The sequence below is a fragment of the Citrus sinensis genome, chromosome 8 (assembly GCF_022201045.2).
Source record: "Citrus sinensis cultivar Valencia sweet orange chromosome 8, DVS_A1.0, whole genome shotgun sequence".
Lineage (NCBI taxonomy): Eukaryota > Viridiplantae > Streptophyta > Magnoliopsida > Sapindales > Rutaceae > Citrus > Citrus sinensis.
In genome coordinates, this window is record NC_068563.1 from 3908679 (window position 1) to 3928809 (window position 20131).

A 20131-nucleotide genomic window follows, 5' to 3' on the forward strand; every position below is an offset into this window, starting at 1 on the left:
ACTTTGTAATGTAGATGTAGATGTTCCATTTGAGTTTATAGATTACGATAACGGTAACACAGTAGACATGGTTAACGATGCTTATAGGGATTGTACTGCAGATCCTAAAATATTTAAAGAACTTCTAGAACAGACTGAGAAGCCTTTGTACTCGAGATGCACAAATTTCACTAAGTTAGGTACTTTGGTTAGCTTGTTCAATATAAAGGGTAAATTTGGGAGGTCTGACATAAGTTTTACTGAGTTATTAAGTCTTCTAACCAAGTTTTTGCATGAAAGTAATGAAATTCAAGTGTCTATATACGATGCCAAAAAGACAATGTCCGCTTTAGGCTTATAATATGTGAAAATACATTCTTGCCCAAATGACTGCATACTTTACAGAAAAAAGTATCAAGGGTTGTCTAACTGTCCTAGTTGTGATTTATCTATATGGAAAAAAAAAAGATGATAGTGTTGACCAATATAAGAAAGGGGTTCCTACGAAGGTTTTATGGTATTTTCTGCTCATACATAAATTTTAAAAGCATGTTTCAATCCTCAGAACTGCCAAGGACTTGACTTGGCATGCAAATGAGAGAGTCGATGATAGTAAGCTTCAACATCCGGTAGACTCGCCATCATGGAAATTAGTAGATAACAAATGGCCTACATTTGCCTTAAATTCTAGAAATCTCTGCTTTGCGTTAATGATTGATGGAATAAATCCACATAGCTCTCCTAGTAGTATGAAACGGATGGTTGTTGGCCAATTATTCTTATAACGTACAATCTTCCTCCATGGTTGTGTATGAAACGGAAATTTATGATGTCCCTACTAGTTTTTGGTCCTCAACAATCAAGCAACGACATCGATGTGTACTTGGCACCTTTGATAGAAGATTTACAAATTTTGTGGGAAGTTGGGGTGGAGGCTTATGATGCCTATAGAAATGAGTTCTTTAATTTAAGAGTTGTGTTATTATAGACTATAAATGACTTTTTGGTATATGGAAATCAAGCTAGTTGCACTATTAAAGGATATAATGACTGTCCATATTGTGGAGTAGACACTACTAAATGTAGACTTAAACACAATGGCAAAAATGCATGTCATGAAATGGAAATTCATGATGTTGTCCCGACTGGTTTTTGATCCTCAACAATCGAGCAACGACATCGATGTGTACTTGGCACATTTGATAGAAGATTTACAAATTTTGTGGGAAGTTGGGGTGGAGGCTTATGATGTTTATAGAAATGAGTCCTTTAATTTGCGAGTTGTGTTATTATGGACTATAAATGACTTTTTGGTATATGGAAATCTAGTTAGTTGCACTATTAAAGGATATAATGCATGTCCATATTGTGGAGTAGACACTACTAAATATAGACTTAAACACAGTGGCAAAAACGCATATATCGATCACTATCGTTGGCTTCCTCATGGTCATGAATTTCGAGACCAAGAAAAAGCTTTTGACAACACAATAGAGAGAGTTTGCTCCAAAATCGTTGGATGGGGAGGGTGTTTTGCGATTGGTTGAGTCTCTTGATTATAAATGGGGAAAGAAAAACTCTAAAAAACGCAAAAGTTCAGACACTAATGAATGCATTTGGTGGAAAAAAATTCATATTTTATAATTTAGAGTATTAGAAGCATTTACTTGTACATCATCAATTAGATGTTATGCACATTGAAAAAAATATATGTAAGAGCATATATGGAGCACTGCTCCATATTTTAGAAAAGACCAAAGATGGTCTTAAGTTAAGGAATGATCTTGTGGAAATGAAAATTAAGGATGAGTTAGCACCAACTTTAAAAAAGAATAAGTGCATATTCTTTCATGCGGCTTGTTACACATTAACTAGAGATGAAAAAATAAGGTTCTGCAAAGCTTTAAAAAAAATTAAGGTTCCAGGTAGATATTCCTCAAACATAAATAAATCTTGTGTCAATGAAGGACCTTAAACTTCATAGCCTTAAATCACATGACTGCCATGTTCTTATGCAATAACTTTTGCCTATTGTCATTCAGTGTGTCTTGCCAAAGCATGTTAAAGAAGCTGTGATTTTGAGGAAAAGTCCAAAACTCAATCCTTCAATCCCAAAGGATTATGCAAATGATGAGAAGAAAAGAGTTAGAAGCAGTAAAAAGTAATTGGATTTTGACTATGTTGATGGTACAGCTGATGATATACATGAGATTCATCTTGACAGCCCAACAAAAAAGCCACTTTTGAAAAGGATAAAGCCAAAAAAGTTGTAGTGCACCCAATGAGGAATTGTGTGAGAAATACCAGCCTGATGAAAATGATGGTGTTCTGACATATATGATTGATGATAACGTATTCCAAAAACATGATTGTGCTTATATTGGGAAGAAAAATTGCAACGAATTGTTGTCAATGCAAGCACTAGGAGTAAATGCTATTCAAATATATATGGCGTAAGTAATTTAATCACTTTTCTTTACACTATTTTGTATCAACTAAGTGTACTTTTTATTGATGCAATAATTTTCTATTCAGGTTGTTGGATTCCACCATTCTACCAACCACAAAATGAAAAAAATCATTTGGATTCATATGTCCAAGTTTGGTTTGCTCAATAAATCCAAAGGCTACAGAAAAATTTCGCTCAAAGAGAGTTAAGCATATTCACGACAGCTTGAAAAAAGCCAAAAATGGACAACTCATTCTCATGCCATACAATCCTTCGTAAGTTTTAGTTTTCATTTAAAACTTTTACAGTTGTTTCTGAATTTATATTACTGTTACAACTATTTGTTAATTCATGGTTTTGTTTTCTGTTTTTTTTTTCAATTGCCTTCTCCTATTGTAGCTACCATTGGGTTTTAGTTGTGTTTGACGTGGTTAAAAATGAAGTGTTTTATGTAGATCCTGTGCTGTCCAATTCTGATATTGATTTAGAACAACTCCTTAAAATGTATGTATGCCAACTTATTTCATGCAATTGATATTTTAAGTTTTTTCAATATGATTAAGAGATAACAATTTACTTTTTTTTACAACACCATGACACTTTTCACAGCAAAGGATAGTAACGAAAAATGGAATTATAACTTTAAGAAGAGAATTGTGAAGGTAAAAAAAAAGTTACCCTACAAAAATTACATGTGCCTATCGATTACATACCTCAACTAAAATGGATGAGTTTTCGTAAGATTTTTTTTTTGTCATGAATATGCTCTCAAACAAAATATCACAAAATCGGAGTGTGGCTATTATGTGATAAGATACATGAAGGAAATAATAGCAGATGTTAATTTGTTATTGAGCAATGTAAGTTGATGATAAGATTTCTTAATTTTCTTTTATTCCATATATGTGACATTATTTTTGAAGTTTGACCTCTTAATAATCTTATGATTAACAGTTTAATGGAAAGAAAGTATACACTGAGGATGAATTAGATGAGATTCATTTGGAGTGGGCTAACCATTTTTCCGACATCCTTGTTGCATTAGCAAAATGGTTAGTATGAGTATGAAACTATAAATATTAGTTGTAAAAGATTTTTAAAATTAAAGTTATAGCGTCAAATTATAATTGTTACTGTTAACGATTATAGTGTACATGTTATGCATTAGATAACATTGGGTATTTTGATTGATTTCGAATAGATTGGTATGCGAAGTTTGGGTTGGAGGGTTGCTGTGTATGTGGCTAGAATACCAGTGGTGTAGAAAGATACTGGGTCGCTGTTGAATGTGTGTTGGAGTGTTGTTGGGTAAGTAGCTATTGGACTATGAGTAATGATATAGCCACAAACTTATCTTGTACAAACTGATGTGATATGATAAAATTGGTTGAATTACATATCTCTTGGTCCACATGATTTATTTTCATTATTTTGTATTTTCATTCAACCAATGAATTAATGTTATATCAGTTTGTACAAAATAAGTTTATATAAGAGTTTGTGGTTATATCATCACTCTTGGACTATTGCTGCTAGAAGATGTATTGTTGCTGGAAGTTTGTTGGCTTAGTGGCTGGATTTTGAGTTCCTTTTCTTGAAGTTTAATTGGATGATTTTTTTTTTTAATTTGGGATGTTGATTATATATGTATTTGTAGTGATGTCAATATTAGATACTATATGTATTTATTTTGAAATTAACTTGTTGGAATGAATGGATGTTAATTAATTAATATTAATTGCTTTTAGTTTGTTTCATGATACTCATTTTTATTAATTAGTTAAATTTGTAAACAGGAATTTAAAAATAAATTATAATCGTAATTTTTTAAAAATATAACTTTATGATGGGAAATAAAGTCTGTCATAAACAATTTTCTGTAAAAAATGAATAATAAATTTACACATGATAATATAATTTCTTGCCAAAACTGAATAATAAATCTACAAATGATACTATAATTTCCCACAAAATTTTTAAAAATAAGACTCGAAAATATAAATAAATTCAAATTTCAATTTACTCCTATCCCCTATATGCATTAAGAATTCTCTATTTATAATACAATTTAAGTATCCTTAATCTTTGATAACTCCTCATTTTGATGATCATTATCGCTTAATTAGTGTTTTATCTCATATCAACATTTATCTCTTTCTTTAATTGAGTTTTATCTAACATCAATGTTTATCTCCAACATTTATCTCCTCTTTAAACTCACATTGAGCTTTGGGAGCTTCTATATTCTTCTACTAGGCTTGGATAATGCTTCCAACTATTGGACCTTAAATGTTGAATTTGGCAGCTAGGCTTATTTAATTAAATTTATCTCTGACAGTTGTGCTTTCATGTTATCATCCTCTCTTACAACTGTACTCTCCTGCAGTTATACTTATTTGATTTATTAAGCTTTTGAGCTCTTATGCTATTATGTTGTAGCTAGGGGCAAAGCTCAGAGTAAATCTCTAGAGGGGCAAAGATCAAACTCCAAGTATTAATAAGAGATTGATTTTGGATGGTTTTTTCATCCATAGTTGTGTTGTAGTTGTCAGAAACTTAGGAATTTTGCTTGTAATTGCAGCAGTTTTAATTTAGAAATTTTGATTAATAACAGAGGCTATTGTTATGAATAGAAAAAAATAAAATGAAAGGGCAATTAACAAAATTAAAGTCAAAGCATTAGGTCTAAACTTTATCAAACTTGGCTATTTGCTATTTTGTCATGATGAAAAAGCAATTAACAAAATAAAGATCAAACAATTGGGCCATTTTGACTTTATTTCACAAAATATAAAATTACATATTCATCTTATATATAAAGTTTACAAATTAATTGCACAAGGGCCAAATCAATATTTTTACACTTAATTTTTAATATTTCCTTTAGAAATTTCATTATTTTTTTAAAGCTTGTAGGTGTAATGGCCTCCTCTAGTCCTAAGCACCTTCTGCCTCTGGTTGTAGCTATGCTTTCTTACAATCATGCTCTCCTACAGTCATGCTTATTTGATTTATCAGACTTAGTGCTCTTATGCTCTCGTGCTCTCATGTAGCTGTGCTTATTTGACTTATTAAGCTTTCAACTACTGAGCTCTCATACTATTATGGTCTATGATCTCATGCTCTTATGTAGTTGTGCTTATTTGACTTATTAAACTTTCAACTACTGAGCTCTCATGCTATCATGAGCTTATACTCTCATGCTCTTATGTAGTTGTGCTTATTTGACTTATTGGGCTTCCTGGGCTCTCATGCTCTTATGCTTGGGTTTTTTTGGCCTCCCTGATGTGAGCTTTTCGAGTTCTATTAGAATCTCCTCTACTTGCAAACCCACCAAATATAGTTCTTATAGGTACACCCCTCACGATATTTGGATTTTTAATTTGCTCTGCCGCAATCATGCTCTCCCGCAGTTGTGCTTATTTGACTTATCATGTTTCATGCTCTCATGCTCTTATGTAGCTGTACTTATTTGACTTATTAAGTTTCTTGCTACTGAGCTCTCATTCTATCATGCTCTCATGTAGCTGTGCTTATTTGACTTATTAAGCTTCTTGAGGTCTCATGCTCTGGGATTTTTTTGGCCTCCCTATCATGAGTTTTTTGGGCTCTATTACAATCTCCTCTACTTATATGCCTATCGAATATAGTTCTTCTAGGAGCACCTCTCGTGATCTCATAGTTTTCAATTTGCTCTGCTACAATTATGCTCTCGTAAAGCCGTGCATATTTGACTTATCAAGCTTCATGCTCTCATTTAGTTGTGCTTATTTGACTCTTTAAGCTTCTTGCTACTGAGCTTTCGTGTTGTTGTGCTATCATACTCTCATGTAGCTATGGTTTGAACTTTGAAGACTTATTAACTTCTTATTATTGAGCTCTCGTGCTATCATGCTCTCATGCAGCTGTGCCTATTTGACTTATTAAGCATTATAAACTCTCATGCTATTATCCTCTCATACTCTCATTAAGCTATGTTTTTTGACTTATCAAGTTCTTGTTATTGAGCTCTCATGCTCTTATATGCTATTAAACCTTCATGCTATTAGGCTTATTTGATTTATTAAGTTTCCTGCTACTAAGCACTCATGCTCTCATATACTATCATGCTCCCATGCTATCATGCCTATTTAACTTTTCACATTTCTTGTTACAACACCGACTATGTATTTTTCCCATGTGGTATTGTTAGATACATTAGATGGAATAGAATAAATTATTTTCTGTATTAAAAAAAAGAATAAATTATTTTCTTTATTTAAAAAAGGAAATGGTGTGTTTCGTCTAAATTCTACTATGTACATTTTTTTTTCCAACTTATATAACATTCTTAATGCTTTCCATATGAATAAGCTATCCTTCTGAATTTAGGTAAAGTTAATTATTTTGTCCCATTTGATCAATTGCGTTATATATATAATATAATGTAGGTATTTGTGTTTATCAAGGACTATGTTAATTATAAATATATAAGTATACGTATATACAATAAAAAATCTACTGAGCTAACCTTATTCGTTGTTGCAAAAGTTTAATTTTAGAGGCCACAGTCAAGACATTTTTCTGCAAAACAACTTTAATGTCACATGCTTGTTTTGGTAGATTATTATTGATTTTTGAATTGGATCTGCTTTTGGGAAAACCAATTCAATGATTGTTGCTAATACACTGTGGTTAATATTTGTCTTCAGTGAAGCAAGTAATTTACATAATTTCGATTTAACAGTGAAACTTTTGGATATGGACTCATGATCTTTGATAACATGGAGTTAAATTATAAATTTATTGCATATATTTGTATGAAAGTGAGCGCATATAAAAAGTAAAAAAAAAAAATACCGACATACATCAAATAATGCGATATTAAAAAATATGATTCTAAATAAAGTACATATAATTAATAAAAAATTTCTCTAACTCACAATTAAAATGATAGAATACTCTTCTAATATTGAAATTTAAAGGTTCCTTTGAAAGAGTAGATTAACTATAAATTGTATTTCATTTATTTTATAGAAATTGATTCAAGGACATATGTAAGAAAAGAGTGAAAACTCTATTTTCATATAAAACTTCATAATACTTTAGACTTCAAAACTTTTTTCTTGGACTTGGTCGCGCTACAACCTGGTTTATAGTGGATCTTTTGAATGTGAATATGCGCTTTTAAAATGCACACCCTCAATTCTTTGAGTTAGCTGAGCAAAAATTAAAGAGAAGTGAGATGACAAAATAATTGAATAAAAATTGAAAGTTTTGCCATTACATCAAATGTGCATCATAATTTCGCATTCACTTTGTGTGAGGTCTCCCTTTAATAAACCAATAAAATAATTAAGCATCTATATACAAGAATTCCCACAAGAAAGTTGCTTGTTTTAGTAGCTTTACTTTCTAAAACAAATGAGGTTAAATCCTGCTAAATGTCGAGCATACAATAGGCCGCGTAAAGTTTGTCAATATAGATGGGAAAGCTTAGCTATTTCAATAAGCTTGACGTTGAGAATTTCCAAATCTATGCAATTAATTAAACAGCCAAAAGAATTAACAGTCTCCATTAACAACTAGCTAGTAATTATTACTGATTTTTATATATGTGTGTATGTATATTAAACAGAATGAATTTAATATTTTTAGGGATATTATCATTTTATCACCTAATATATATTGTCATATCACTTTATTACCAAAGTTTTCTGATAATTACTTTTTCTCATTTACCGTTACAATTTTTATCATTTTACCAAAAAATCATTAATTCCATTAACAAATTGATGATGTCACAAGGATATTTTAAAATTTTCAATATATTCAATATTTTAGTAATTTCATAAGATATAGTATTTACAATTTATCAATTAATTATTTTAGATAAATAAAATAATCAATTGATAAAAGTATTATTTTCTTTGTATGTAATTAATTTTTTATTTCTTTTAATTTAGAAGGTCAAATTGTACAGTTTAGGGATAAAATAAATTTTTATTATAATTTACTTCAAAAATACTATTAACTTTGACAGTTTGGTGATAAAATGATAAAAATTGAGAGTGATATGTCAAATAACATTAGGTGGCAAAACGATAACATCCTTTATTTTATTTTAAAAGATAAAAATCGTGTTTCATCTGAACTGTAATATATTCAAAATACATATTTTAGTTAAAATTAAATATATTTGGATCTGTTTAAAATTTTAGATGGACTCAAATTTTAGATTAGAAAAAAAAATACTAAAAAAGAATTCAAATAAATAAATAAAATATAAACAAGCTGACGTATCAATGGTATGCTGTCCAAATTGAATTATTAGTGTATTCCAATGCTAAATCGTAGATTCCATACATGATACATGTGACGTTTCTTTTGGACACGTTATACAGGCAATGCAATGCAAGCACAAACGTCACCGTATCTCTGCCCCGTAAATAAATAAATATCAACAACCACATTTACCTCGCCATACATTATCTCTCAGCACCTCTAGAGCCATGGGAGAAGTTGATGAAGCTTTCATTCAAGCCCTAAAGCACAGGCCTAAACTTTCGGTAACCGAAGCCGAAGGCATACCCTTAATTGATCTCTCAGCTTTGAGCGCCACCAGCACCAATATTAAAAACCCTGACAGTACCATTAGTGACTTAGTGCAGGAAATAGGCAATGCATGCAAGAACTGGGGTTTTTTTCAGGTGATCAACCACGGTGTGCCCTTCGATAAGCGCTGGAGCATAGAAAATGCGGCGAGGAAGTTTTTCGAGCAGCCGTTGGAGGAGAAGAGAAAGGTGAGGAAAGATGAGAACAAGTTGGTGGGGTATTATGACACCGAGCATACCAAAAATGTTAGAGATTGGAAAGAAGTGTTTGATTTCCTTGTGGAGAGCCCTTGTTTGATGCCAGCTTCACCTGAACCTGAGGACAAGGAAATTGCTGAAACGTACAGTCAATGGCCTGATTATCCTCCTGAATTAAGGTAAAGTTCAATTCTTACATTTTGATGGTGAAATTTTAGTACTAAACTATAATTTGAGGAGAACTCGGATTAAAAGAGAATTTTGATCCTTTAATAATGTACAGGTCAATTTAGCGAGAGTTTTTACTTTTTAAAGCATCTAATGGGCATTTTAATTTCGTGCTATCGAAATTAATAAGCTGGAGAGCGAGAAAATATAACCCGAATTTTCTCATGGTTGGATGGTAGTCACAAACTCACAATATAGTCCATAAGAGGTATTTATTGACAAAATAAACAGCAATAAGCAGGTGAGTCATAGTAAATACCACCAAATAATTTTAATTTGTTGTCGGTCAATTTGAAAGCTTGTAATAGTATTTTGGAGCCAAGCATATTCTGATTAATGCAAAATTTAAAATGTTGCAATTATAGTATCTATTTGTTTACTTTTGGCATATGCTTGACAGAGAGGCATTTGAAGAATATGCTAAAGAAGTGGAAAAACTTGCTTACAAGTTGATAGAACTCATAGCCCTGAGCCTGGGACTACCAGCAAACAGGTTCAATGGCTTCTTCAAAGATCAAACCACCTTTGCTAGACTTAATCACTACCCACCGTGCCCAGCTCCCCACCTAACTCTCGGTGTGGGTCGACACAAGGACAGCGGTGCCCTTACCATCCTTGCCCAAGATGATGTCGGAGGTCTTGAGGTAAAGAAAAAATCAGACGGAGAATGGGCTCGCGTCAAACCCATCCCGAATTCTTATATCATAAATATCGGTGATTGTATTCAGGTAACAGCTAGTTTAAGCTTTTTGGTCAAACGTTTAATAATTATTAATATGGTATCAAAATCAAATTTTCGTGTTCAGTAGATGCTTTTTTGGTCTCAATAAAATATATTCATATACAATATCGGTCTCTATAAATCTATGTATATGCTTTTTTGGTCTCCATAAAATCTATGTAATTGTGCAGGTATGGAGCAATGATGCTTATGAGACTGTGGAGCATAGGGTTGTGGTGAATTCTGAGAAGGAAAGGCTTTCAATTCCAATTTTATTCAACCCATCTCATTACACAATGATGAAGCCATTAGATGAGCTTATAAATGAGCAAAATCCTGCTAAATACAGAGCATACAATTGGGGAAAATATTTTACTTCTAGATTGAACAGCAATTTGAAGAAGCTTGATGTTGAGAACCTTCAAATTTATCATTTCAAGGTACAAGAGTCAGCCAATAAGCTGGATGGACTACTCTCTATTAACAAGTAATTAATTTAGTTATAAATTCACACACCTATTGTGTTTCATCTTCGAATTCTACCTATATGTGAATATATTATGTCATGGGAATAATGGAATTTGCAATAATGTCATCTGCTAGTTGGTGTCAGTGTCTCACATTAATAAATATTATTTCCGTAATGTGAAATCAATAAATAAAGTGGTGCCTACTTTGTGGAATCAGTAAATAATGTGCTGCCTATTTGTCTCCATTAAAATATTAATTATTAACCATGTATGGTCATATAAACGATTCAACAATGAAAGATAGAACGTGAAGCAAGATATATAATTAAAATGAAACTTTTTGACATCAATATATTTTAAGTGCGAAGCTTTGTATGTTTTAAAATGTACACCCTTAATTCGAATAAGAATTAAGGTCAGATGATAAAATTATTGAATAAAAAAATTAAAATTTTTGTCATTACACCAACCGTGCATCTTAATTTCACATTCAACCTCTCTTCTCTTTATTTAAAGTCTCCCTTTTGATAAACCAATAAAATAAACATCCATATAATAAATTCCCACTAGAAATTGAATGTTTTAATAGATTTTCATAAAATCCAGCTGATTTTGGTTTTCAACTTTTAATAAAATTCAGCTGATTTTGATGATCATATCAACAAACCCATTGATCATAATCTTTAGGCATAAGCAAACATGACATTTTAGCAATCGCCAAGGAAATAGTGAGGAAGTGTAATGGTGTCTTGCTAGCTGCAAAGACTTTAGGAACCTGATGCGCTTTAAAAGCGATTAAAACGAGTGGCTACATGTAAAAGACAGTAAACGATGGAACTTACCCCAGGAGGAAAATTCCATTTTGCCTGTCTTACGATTGAGCTATTCCAACTTACCAGCGGAATTGAGACAATGTTTTGCTTTTTGTGCTGTATTTCCTAAACATTCTAAAATTAAGAAAGAGCGTCTAATTCATCTTTGGATGGCTAACGGTTTTTTTCATCCAAGGGAACTCTTGAAGCTGAAGATTTTGGTAATGAGATATTCAATGAATTATACTGGAGATCTCTTACTCAAGACTTTGTTCGAGACGATGATTCAAGATACACTCAAAATGAAGATCAAACTATTAATCATACAGCAGATAATGGATCGGTGTAGAAAATTATTAATCCACCTTGTTTTCAACAGATTTTGGGGTAGGAAAAGCCAAAATCTATCTTGAACAATGAATTTATATTTTTGGGGGAGATGGGGTACCTCACTGGTTTGTTGTGTGCGGTGCGGCATACCTGAAATTTGGGAGAGGCGAGAAGGGGAGATGGAGTGGTAATAATGGTGAAAGGTCAAAACCAAGAGGGGTGTCCTACAAAATGGGCTTCGCGCCTGCAAAACAGTGAAATAGAGGTTAGAGGTAAAGCTGGGGTACCCCGGCGTTCACACTCCGACGCTCAAGTTAGCAAACTCAAGCTTTTATGGCAAAGAGAGCTGGCTAGCCCTCTGTAAATTAGGGTTTGAGGTTGAGGAAAACCTATTTTTTGAAGTGTGAGTGTTAATGGTGAGTGAGAACATGATGGAGAATAAAACCTAGGCACCTTTATATATGGAGTACCTCAGTTGCCACGTGGCGTACCCTTTTTGGCTAACGTTCTTTTGCCTTTTTATGATTTTTAGGCCGTTATGTATATGTTCGCGGCGTATCTCATCATTTGGAAACGTGGCGCGCGCTGAAGAGTGGTCTAGGGTACCTCTGTAGTAGTTGTCGGGTAGGCGGTTGAGGACCACTGTCCTTGGGACAGTGTCCTTCACTTTTGGCAGAAGTAGCAGGCGGCTGTTCCCCCCTTTCGGTACGACATTTTTTATTCCTACTTCTAACAAAATCGAATAATATTTTTTAAGCGGTGGAGACGTTTCTCATGGTGGATATTTTCGAAGGATTCTCTTGCATCTGTTCTGCCGGGTACCTCGAGTTACGTGGGGTACCTCAATTTATGTGGGGTACCTCTAATTGTGCGGGGTACCTTAAATCATGCCAGGTACCTCGGATCGTGCGGGGTACCTCAGATTGTGCTGGAGTCATTCCATTTGTCGACACGTAGCACTTTATTGCCTTTCCTATTTTTCCCTCAAACAACATCCCCCTAGTTTCTTTTTGGCGAGAAGTATTGGAGGCAAAAGAAACTCATTTGTATGAGTGACACGTGGCGATGCGTCTGGACCGGGGATACCTTACTTAGTTTCTTCTCTTGACTAAACTTTGTGTACTGTCGAGCTAAAAAATCTTCTCTTTGTCTTTTCCCTTTCCCGCCACATTTTTTTTTTACTCAACTGCTGATGAGAACGAACAGTTGTTTTTATGTCTCTCTCCTGTTTTCTTAGGAAATGGCAGCCTTCTGACACACAATTTGAATTTTAAAAATATAAATCTCACACAAACATCCCTTACCTCATTTCTTGTGCAGTGTGTTCTGTCAGGTTGAATTAAAAACCCCTGACGTGAATGTCAATCTTCTCTCATTTATTTTGAAAATCCCCAAACGATCTCCCAAAAGTTGATTATCTCCAGTGGCCTTCTTCTTTCAAAATTTCGTCTCTTCTCCTGACTGTATCAATATTGCTCACAGTAAAAAAATTTTCTTTTTTACTCTTTTTTTTTTAGTTTCTGCCGGTGTTTTCCTTTGTGGTTTTCCGGCATTAGTTCGGTGGCTGCAACTCCCTCCCGCGTTGGTTTGGTTCGTTCTTCATTTTTTTTAATTATTTCTTTTTTATTTCGCCCGGGGTCCTCCTCTGTGATTTCCGGCGTCGGTTCTCAGTGGTTGCAACCATGGCAGCCGGCGTTGGTTTGGTGGCTGCAGTCCCCCCCTCCGTGTTGTCTTCTATGTTCTTCACCCTTTCTCTCTTTTTCTTCTTTTTTTTTAATTTATAAATAACTACATATATTTAAGCTTATTTTTGTTTTTATACTTGCATATTCTTACCTACTGTTTTTGGTTGCCTGCAACTTCTTCTCCCCAACGATTATCAATCTCGATCTGCCGAGTTGGTGAATCATAGATATCCCTCCTCGTTACTCTTTCTTTGGCGCATTTACAGTGGCGCTATTTTGCATACTTTGAAAAAAAAATTATTTTTGTTTTTGTTTTTTATTTTTATTTTTGTGGTTGGTGTTTACATTTGGTGGTTGATGTGTGGTGGGTGGTGTTTGGTATGAATGTGTTGTTGTTTGGGAATTTGTGGCTTGTTGGATGTGTTGTTGTGGGCTTGTGGATGTGTTGTTGGGGAACTTGTGGCCTGTTGCTGGGGAACTTGTGGCTTGTTGGATGTATTGTTGGGGGATTGTGGATGGGTTGTTGGAGAACTTGTGGCTTGTTGCTGGGGAACTTGTGGCTTGTTGGATGTATTGTTGGGGGTTTGTAGATGGGTTGTTGGAGAACTTGTGGCTTGTTGCTAGGGAACTTGTGGCTTGTTGGATGTATTGTTGGTGGTTTATAGATGGGCAAGAAACATATGGGACCCGTGAGGAAGCGACGTGCAGTTGGGGCTAGGAAGGTTGACAGCCCTCATGCGGGTTCTCCTTCCCACATCTCTATTAGCGAGGGGAATATGTCCCCCCTAGTACCTCTAGCAGTTGTAACTCTCGTTCTGAGCTCCCTCTCTCTAGGAGTACTCCTCGTGTCAGCCCCCGCTTTCCCAGTAAACAGCCAACCCCCCATCCTCGAAAGAAGGGTAGGTCATCCAAGCCTAAGGTTCCAGCTCGTTCCTCAGACCGGCCTCCCAAATCTTCCCCTGCCACACCTTTAAAATCTGGCAACCTTTTTTGCCTAGGCACTAGGAGGGCTACTTTGGAGGATTTAGAACAAATTAAAACCAAATACAATATTCATTCCTCTGTTCAGCTTAGGGTACCCTATGTGGATGATCGTCCTGAGAGTCCGAAATCTGATGGGATTGCTCTCCATATCGACCTCTTTGATCTAAAACTCTGCCTGCCCCTCCAGCCTTTCTATATGAGAATGTTTGATTATTTGGGGTAGCTCCCGGGCAGCTGTCCCTTCCGGGGTGGAGGACGCTTACAGGCTTACATGTGTTATGGTTGGAGGTACTGAAGCGCGACATTTCAATTCAGGAGTTGAAGGGCATTTACCAATTCAAAAAGCCTAAGGGTCCCGGTATTGTTTACTTCTCCGCTTGGGGTAATCATGATCATATTGTTGAGGGGAACCGCGCCTTGAAGAAGGGTTACCGAAAGGGATGGTTTGTTGCTGAGGGTAGGTAGAGGACAGAAACTCTAGGTAAAAAGGGCAACCCCGTGGAGGTTCCAAATTCCTTCAATGTAGACTGTAAGTATCTTCCTTATTTACGGTTATTTATTGTAATCTTTCGCATGATGTCTCGCTAACCCTGGGTTCTATGCTTTTGCAAGTGTGATGTGGGCAAAAGGATCATGTCCACTTCAGAAGGTAGGGAATGAGGTGAAGGAGTTTGTGGAGAGGCTCCGAGGTGCACAGAGGGGTAGTGATGTGTTAGAAGAGAGCCGATTACTGAGAGCGGGACTGATTGACCGAAGTCCTCCACCTGCTTCTGGGGGTGACTCATGTATGATTCGGGTGTCCGGGGGTACCCTATTATTATCTACGGGAGTGGGGTACCCCGTTATCACCGTATTCTTTATTTTGATTCCCCGCTTTTCATTTCCCATTTTTGCTTTTATAGTACTTAGTACTTGTCCGGTTAACATAACTTTTGTGCATTAGGTGCAGTTATGGAATCGACGGGTGACGCTTTTGATGCTTTTTTCCAAGCAATAGTGGGCGGTGCTTCCGGATCTCAAGATTCGGCGGTACCCCAGAAAAGTTCCCGGCCGCCTCGAGCTCCTAGACCAAAGGAGAAATCCCAGGGTACCTCCCACAGCAGGTCGAAGGGTACCCCTCGCTCGAAGAAGAGAAAATTCGGGCTGGTTTTCGCTTTCCCTGATGAGTTGCGTGAATGTGACTTAGACCCGGCTTCCAACAAGGAGGTTTCACACTTGGCTTGCTGTTTCTACTACTCTGCCGAAAATGTTACCCCCGAGGTTGCTGAAGAGACTGACAAGATGAGTCTGAGCCAGCGCTACGGTCAAGCACTTAGGGCTACCCAAGAGGTAAGCTTTAATGGGGTACCCCGGGTGTATCCTCCATTTTTATTTATTTACTCTTATTGCCATACACATATATTTAACATGTATTTTACGATCTGTAGGCATCCTTCCTCCTCAGCCACTGCCTTCCAGACCTCGACTCCCTTGTTGCCGCCCAATCAAAGGTTGACAAGTTGAGGGGTGAGCTCCAAAGTCGCCAATCTCGCGAGGACGAGCTTGCTTGAGAAGTTAAGACTTTGCAGGAACGCATTACTGGCCTTTCTAGAGAGAAAGCTTGAGTGGAGAAAGATTGCGACGAGTTGAGGGCCACCAACGAGGATCTGTTAGCCAACAAAAAAAACGATGGCGGAGGATGCGTTCTCACTTATCATGATGGAGGTGTGGAGCGTGGATCCGGAATTGGAGGTACCCCGTGTACAGAAATTTATCAACAAGGCCACGATTCTGAAGACGATTGCGGAGAGGAAGAAGTCTTCCCATGCACGGTCGGGTACCCCTTCTGGGTCGCCTGGGGTACCCTGCGTGCTTCAGTCGTTGCCTGCCTCAGATGCCCCTACTTTGGTTGCTCATATTCCGGGTACCTCAAAGTCCTCTGCTGATCGCCCTTCGGAGACAGAAGGCGGGGATGGTGTTCCACCCTCAGTGTAGCCGCTTCATAGTGCTCTTGTCTTTTTGGATCTATTCACGTTTTGCTATTTGGAAATTGTTTCTTTCTTTTTGATTTCTTGGGATATTTTGTATTATTGGGACTTCTCTTTTGTTATGATACCATGCCACCGAGCCCTCTTATACTTTGCATTCTTGTAATTCTGCAAATGAATACTTGGCTAAATTGTTATTTTATAAATCTCTAGGGTACCTCTCATTTTTTTGAAATGGAGTACCCCTCGTACCTTAACAAATATTCGACATCAGGCGGATTCCCCACAAATAGGTAATCAAAATATCATCGCGACATCTCGATCAAACGTTGAAAGCGCAATTAGTCCAACCAATCACTTTCTTATTCTTTCGAAGTTCTCTCCGAATTTTTTGAATAGCTTACCCCCTCCTTTGCTCAAGTAAGAGGACGGAGGTGTGGGTGTACTCATACCTAAGCTGAACCTCGTGGCGCTAGGGTATGCCGGTTTTACTCCACCCTCGGGTCCTCTTTGACCCTCCATCTCTTTGTTTAGGTAGCTTTGTCATGCTTCCGCAGAAAGGCTACCCATGGGCTGTTCACTCCGTTGCCCATCTTGGCTTTGCATAGATCGTCACGATCTAGGCATATCAGGACTCTGGCTGGTCCTGTGATAGGTTAGTCATAATTGATAAGCGTATGGCGAGAATTGCATATAACCATATGCGAGGGTATATTAATGGCGATAAATGAATATAATCCGCATTCGAATATCGAAGTGGCGAAAAATAAAGAAAGAACCAACATCATATTTCTTGAGAAAGAAAATACATTTATAGATAACGAAAGCGTTGATCAATACATGACTTACCTTTGTTACCCTAAAGAGAACGAAAGACCGCAAGACCTTATATCCTTTTCATTTAAAAATTAAAGAAACTCTAAAATTGCAACTAACCATCATAGGGCATTTGGGGTACCCCATTTGGCCTACCACATAAAAACATTAAAGAAAGTAAATAACAGCAAAAGACTAAAGGTTAAGATATTGTCCTTTAGTAATATTTCTGTACCATTGCAGCATTCCAGGGGTGCCTCACGATTGTCTTATCCATGTGGAGTAGTCTGTATGCACCTGACCCAACGGGTTTGTCGATGTGGTAAGGTCCTTCCCAATTTGCCCCAAAAGTGCCTTCGCAGGGTACCCTAGTGTTCTGAGTTACCATTCTCAAGACCAAATCTCATTTCTTGAAGGATCGAGGGCGTACCATTTTTTCATATAGACCCGAAATGCGATGCTGATAAATGGTTGTCCTCAATTCTGCTATAGCCCTTTTTTCAGCCACCAAATCAAGGTTGGAAGCAATCAAGGAGGTATTCTTGGCCTCATCAAAGTATTTAATCCTGTGAGAGGGTTCCCCGATTTCCGCTGGAATCACTGCGTCAACACCGAATGCGAGGGAAAAAATGGGTCTCCCAGGTGGAGGTAGCTCATCTACCCATGCTCCATTTCTTTCTTCTAACTTCTTCTTCAGGATACCTTTGATAATATTGTTAAAGGCTTCGACTTGCCCATTAGATTGGGGATGGGCAGGTGTAGCAAATCGGTTGGCTATCCCAAGCTTTGAACAAAAACTTCAAAATTTTTCATTATCGAATTGCTTGCCGTTATCATTAACAATTGCATAGGGGATCCCAAATCTGCAAATGAGGTTCTTCCAAATGAATTCTGTGGTTTTTCTTTCTGTGATGCTTGTTAGTGGCTCCACTTCCGCTCACTTTGTGAAATAATCTACCGCCATGATTGCATGTTTTGCTTGCCCCTTCCCGGTAGGTAATGGGCCAATGAAGTCCACTCCCCACATAGCGAAAGGCCAATGGGAAGATATAACTGTTAGCTTCTTTGGGGATAGGTGAGGTACCCTGGCAAACCTTTGGCATTTGTCACAGCTTCGTACCATATTCTTGGCATCCTCTCGCATGGTAGGCCAGTAGTACCCCTGACGGAGAGCTTTTTGCGCTAGTGACTGCCACAAATCCCCTCATGTATCTCCCTCATGACATACTCGGCCTTGTCACTTCCCAAGCATTTAAGGTAAGGAAGAGTGAACCTTCTTCTGTATAGGGTATCTTGGATCAGGCAATACCGTGCGGCTTTATACTTTAGTCTTCTTACTTCACTTTTATCTGAGGGGAGGTCTCCGTCTTTGAGGTACCTTATGATAGGCTTCATCCAAAGTACCTCGTTGGACAGTGATAATACTTCCAACGGCTCTAGGAGATCAATGCTGGGGGTAGGTATGTATTCTGTCGTGATGGGGCCAGCTAATTGAGTTACACCAAGGGACACCATTTTTACGAGGGTGTCGACTTCGTTGTTCTCTAGTCAGGGTACCCTTTCCACCTTAACCTCGCAAAATTGGGACATCAACTCTCTGGTTTTTTCGAGGTACCCCTTCATGTTTTCCTCTTTCACTTGATATTGTGCGCTAATTTGGCTTACCACCAACTGGGAGTCACTCTTGACGTGTACCCACTTTGCTCCCAAAGCTTTCGACATCCTTAACCCTGCTATGATGGCCTCGTATTCGGCTTCGTTGTTTGAAGCCTAGAATCCGAATTGCAAGGCATAGTATATTTTCACCTTGTTCATGTCGATTATAATAACTCCCGCACCACTTCCGTGTGAGTTAGAGGAACCATCTACATATATTTTCCAGACATACCCCCTTTCGTCGGTAGATGGGGTATCTGACAGGTACCTCGGATCACCTTCACCACTTGAGTCATTGGCAAATTCCGCAATGAAATCAGCGATGGTTTGGGCTTTAATCGCCGAACGAGGCTTAGAGATGATGTCGAACTCGCTTAATTCAATGGACCATCGGAGAAGCCTTCCGGACATGTCTAACTTCTGGAGTATTTGCCGGAGGGGAAGGTTGGTGACGACTGTAATTGAGTGAGCTTGAAAGTATGGTTTGAGCTTCCTTGCGGAGACAATCAATGCCAAAACGATCTTTTCAGATGTGGGCCACCTCTTTTCGGCATCAACCATAACTTTACAAGTGTAGTAAATAGGTCGTTGTACCCCATTATCATCCTCTCGGAGTAACACAGAGCTGGTGGCATGCTCGAATACGGCGAGATACAACAGAAGCACCTCTTTCGGCTCAAGTTTGGCAAGTAGTGGAGTATTCACGAGGTACCCCTTCAGTTCTTGGAAAGCTTCTTCGCAATCGGGTGTCCATTGGAGCTTCTTACCGGTCTTCAAAGTTTTGAAAAAGAGCTTACGCTGGTCTATAGCCTTGGAGATAAAACGGCTCAGGGCAGCTACCCGGCCTGCCAAGCTTTGAGCCTCCTTGATGGTGCGCGGCGATTTCATGTCAAGAACCGCGCGAATTTTATCGGGGTTGGCTTCGATCCCTCGTTGTTGTACCATGAACTTAAGAAATTTTCCCGAGGTAACCCCGAATGCACATTTTTCAGGGTTGAGCCGTATTTGGTGTCTTCTCAAAACTATAAAGGTATCTCTGAGGTGCCCCAGGTGTTCCCCCGCATGCACTGATTTGGTGATCATGTTGTCTATGTACACCTCCATGGTGTGCCCGATTTGTTCCTTGAAAATTTTGTTCACTAGCCGTTGATAGGTAGCCCCGGCATTCTTCAAACCAAACGGCATAACCTTATAACAGTATAACCCACGGTTGGTGATGAATGTTGTTTTCTCTTGATCGGGT

General features: G+C 37.3%; 1 protein-coding gene across 1 annotated transcript; it reads left to right on the forward strand.

The window, feature by feature from the left end:
- The first annotated feature begins 8872 nt into the window (after positions 1–8872).
- LOC102627081 (protein DMR6-LIKE OXYGENASE 2-like) lies at positions 8873–10764 on the forward strand. The gene is made up of 3 exons (XM_006479335.4): positions 8873–9398; positions 9848–10175; positions 10360–10764. Exons 1-3 carry the CDS (start codon positions 8920–8922, stop codon positions 10657–10659), a joined length of 1107 nt encoding a protein of 368 aa, XP_006479398.2. The 5' UTR covers positions 8873–8919; the 3' UTR covers positions 10660–10764.
- Positions 10765–20131: the final 9367 nt, after the last annotated feature.

Coding starts and splice junctions, on each gene's coding strand:
- LOC102627081 (XM_006479335.4), top strand. CDS start 8,920: ATGGGAGAAGTTGATGAAGCTTTCATTCAAGCCCTAAAGCACAGGCCT. Junction 9,399..9,847: donor GATTATCCTCCTGAATTAAG/GTAAAGTTCAAT, acceptor TATGCTTGACAG/AGAGGCATTTGAAGAATATG. Junction 10,176..10,359: donor ATATCGGTGATTGTATTCAG/GTAACAGCTAGT, acceptor GTAATTGTGCAG/GTATGGAGCAATGATGCTTA.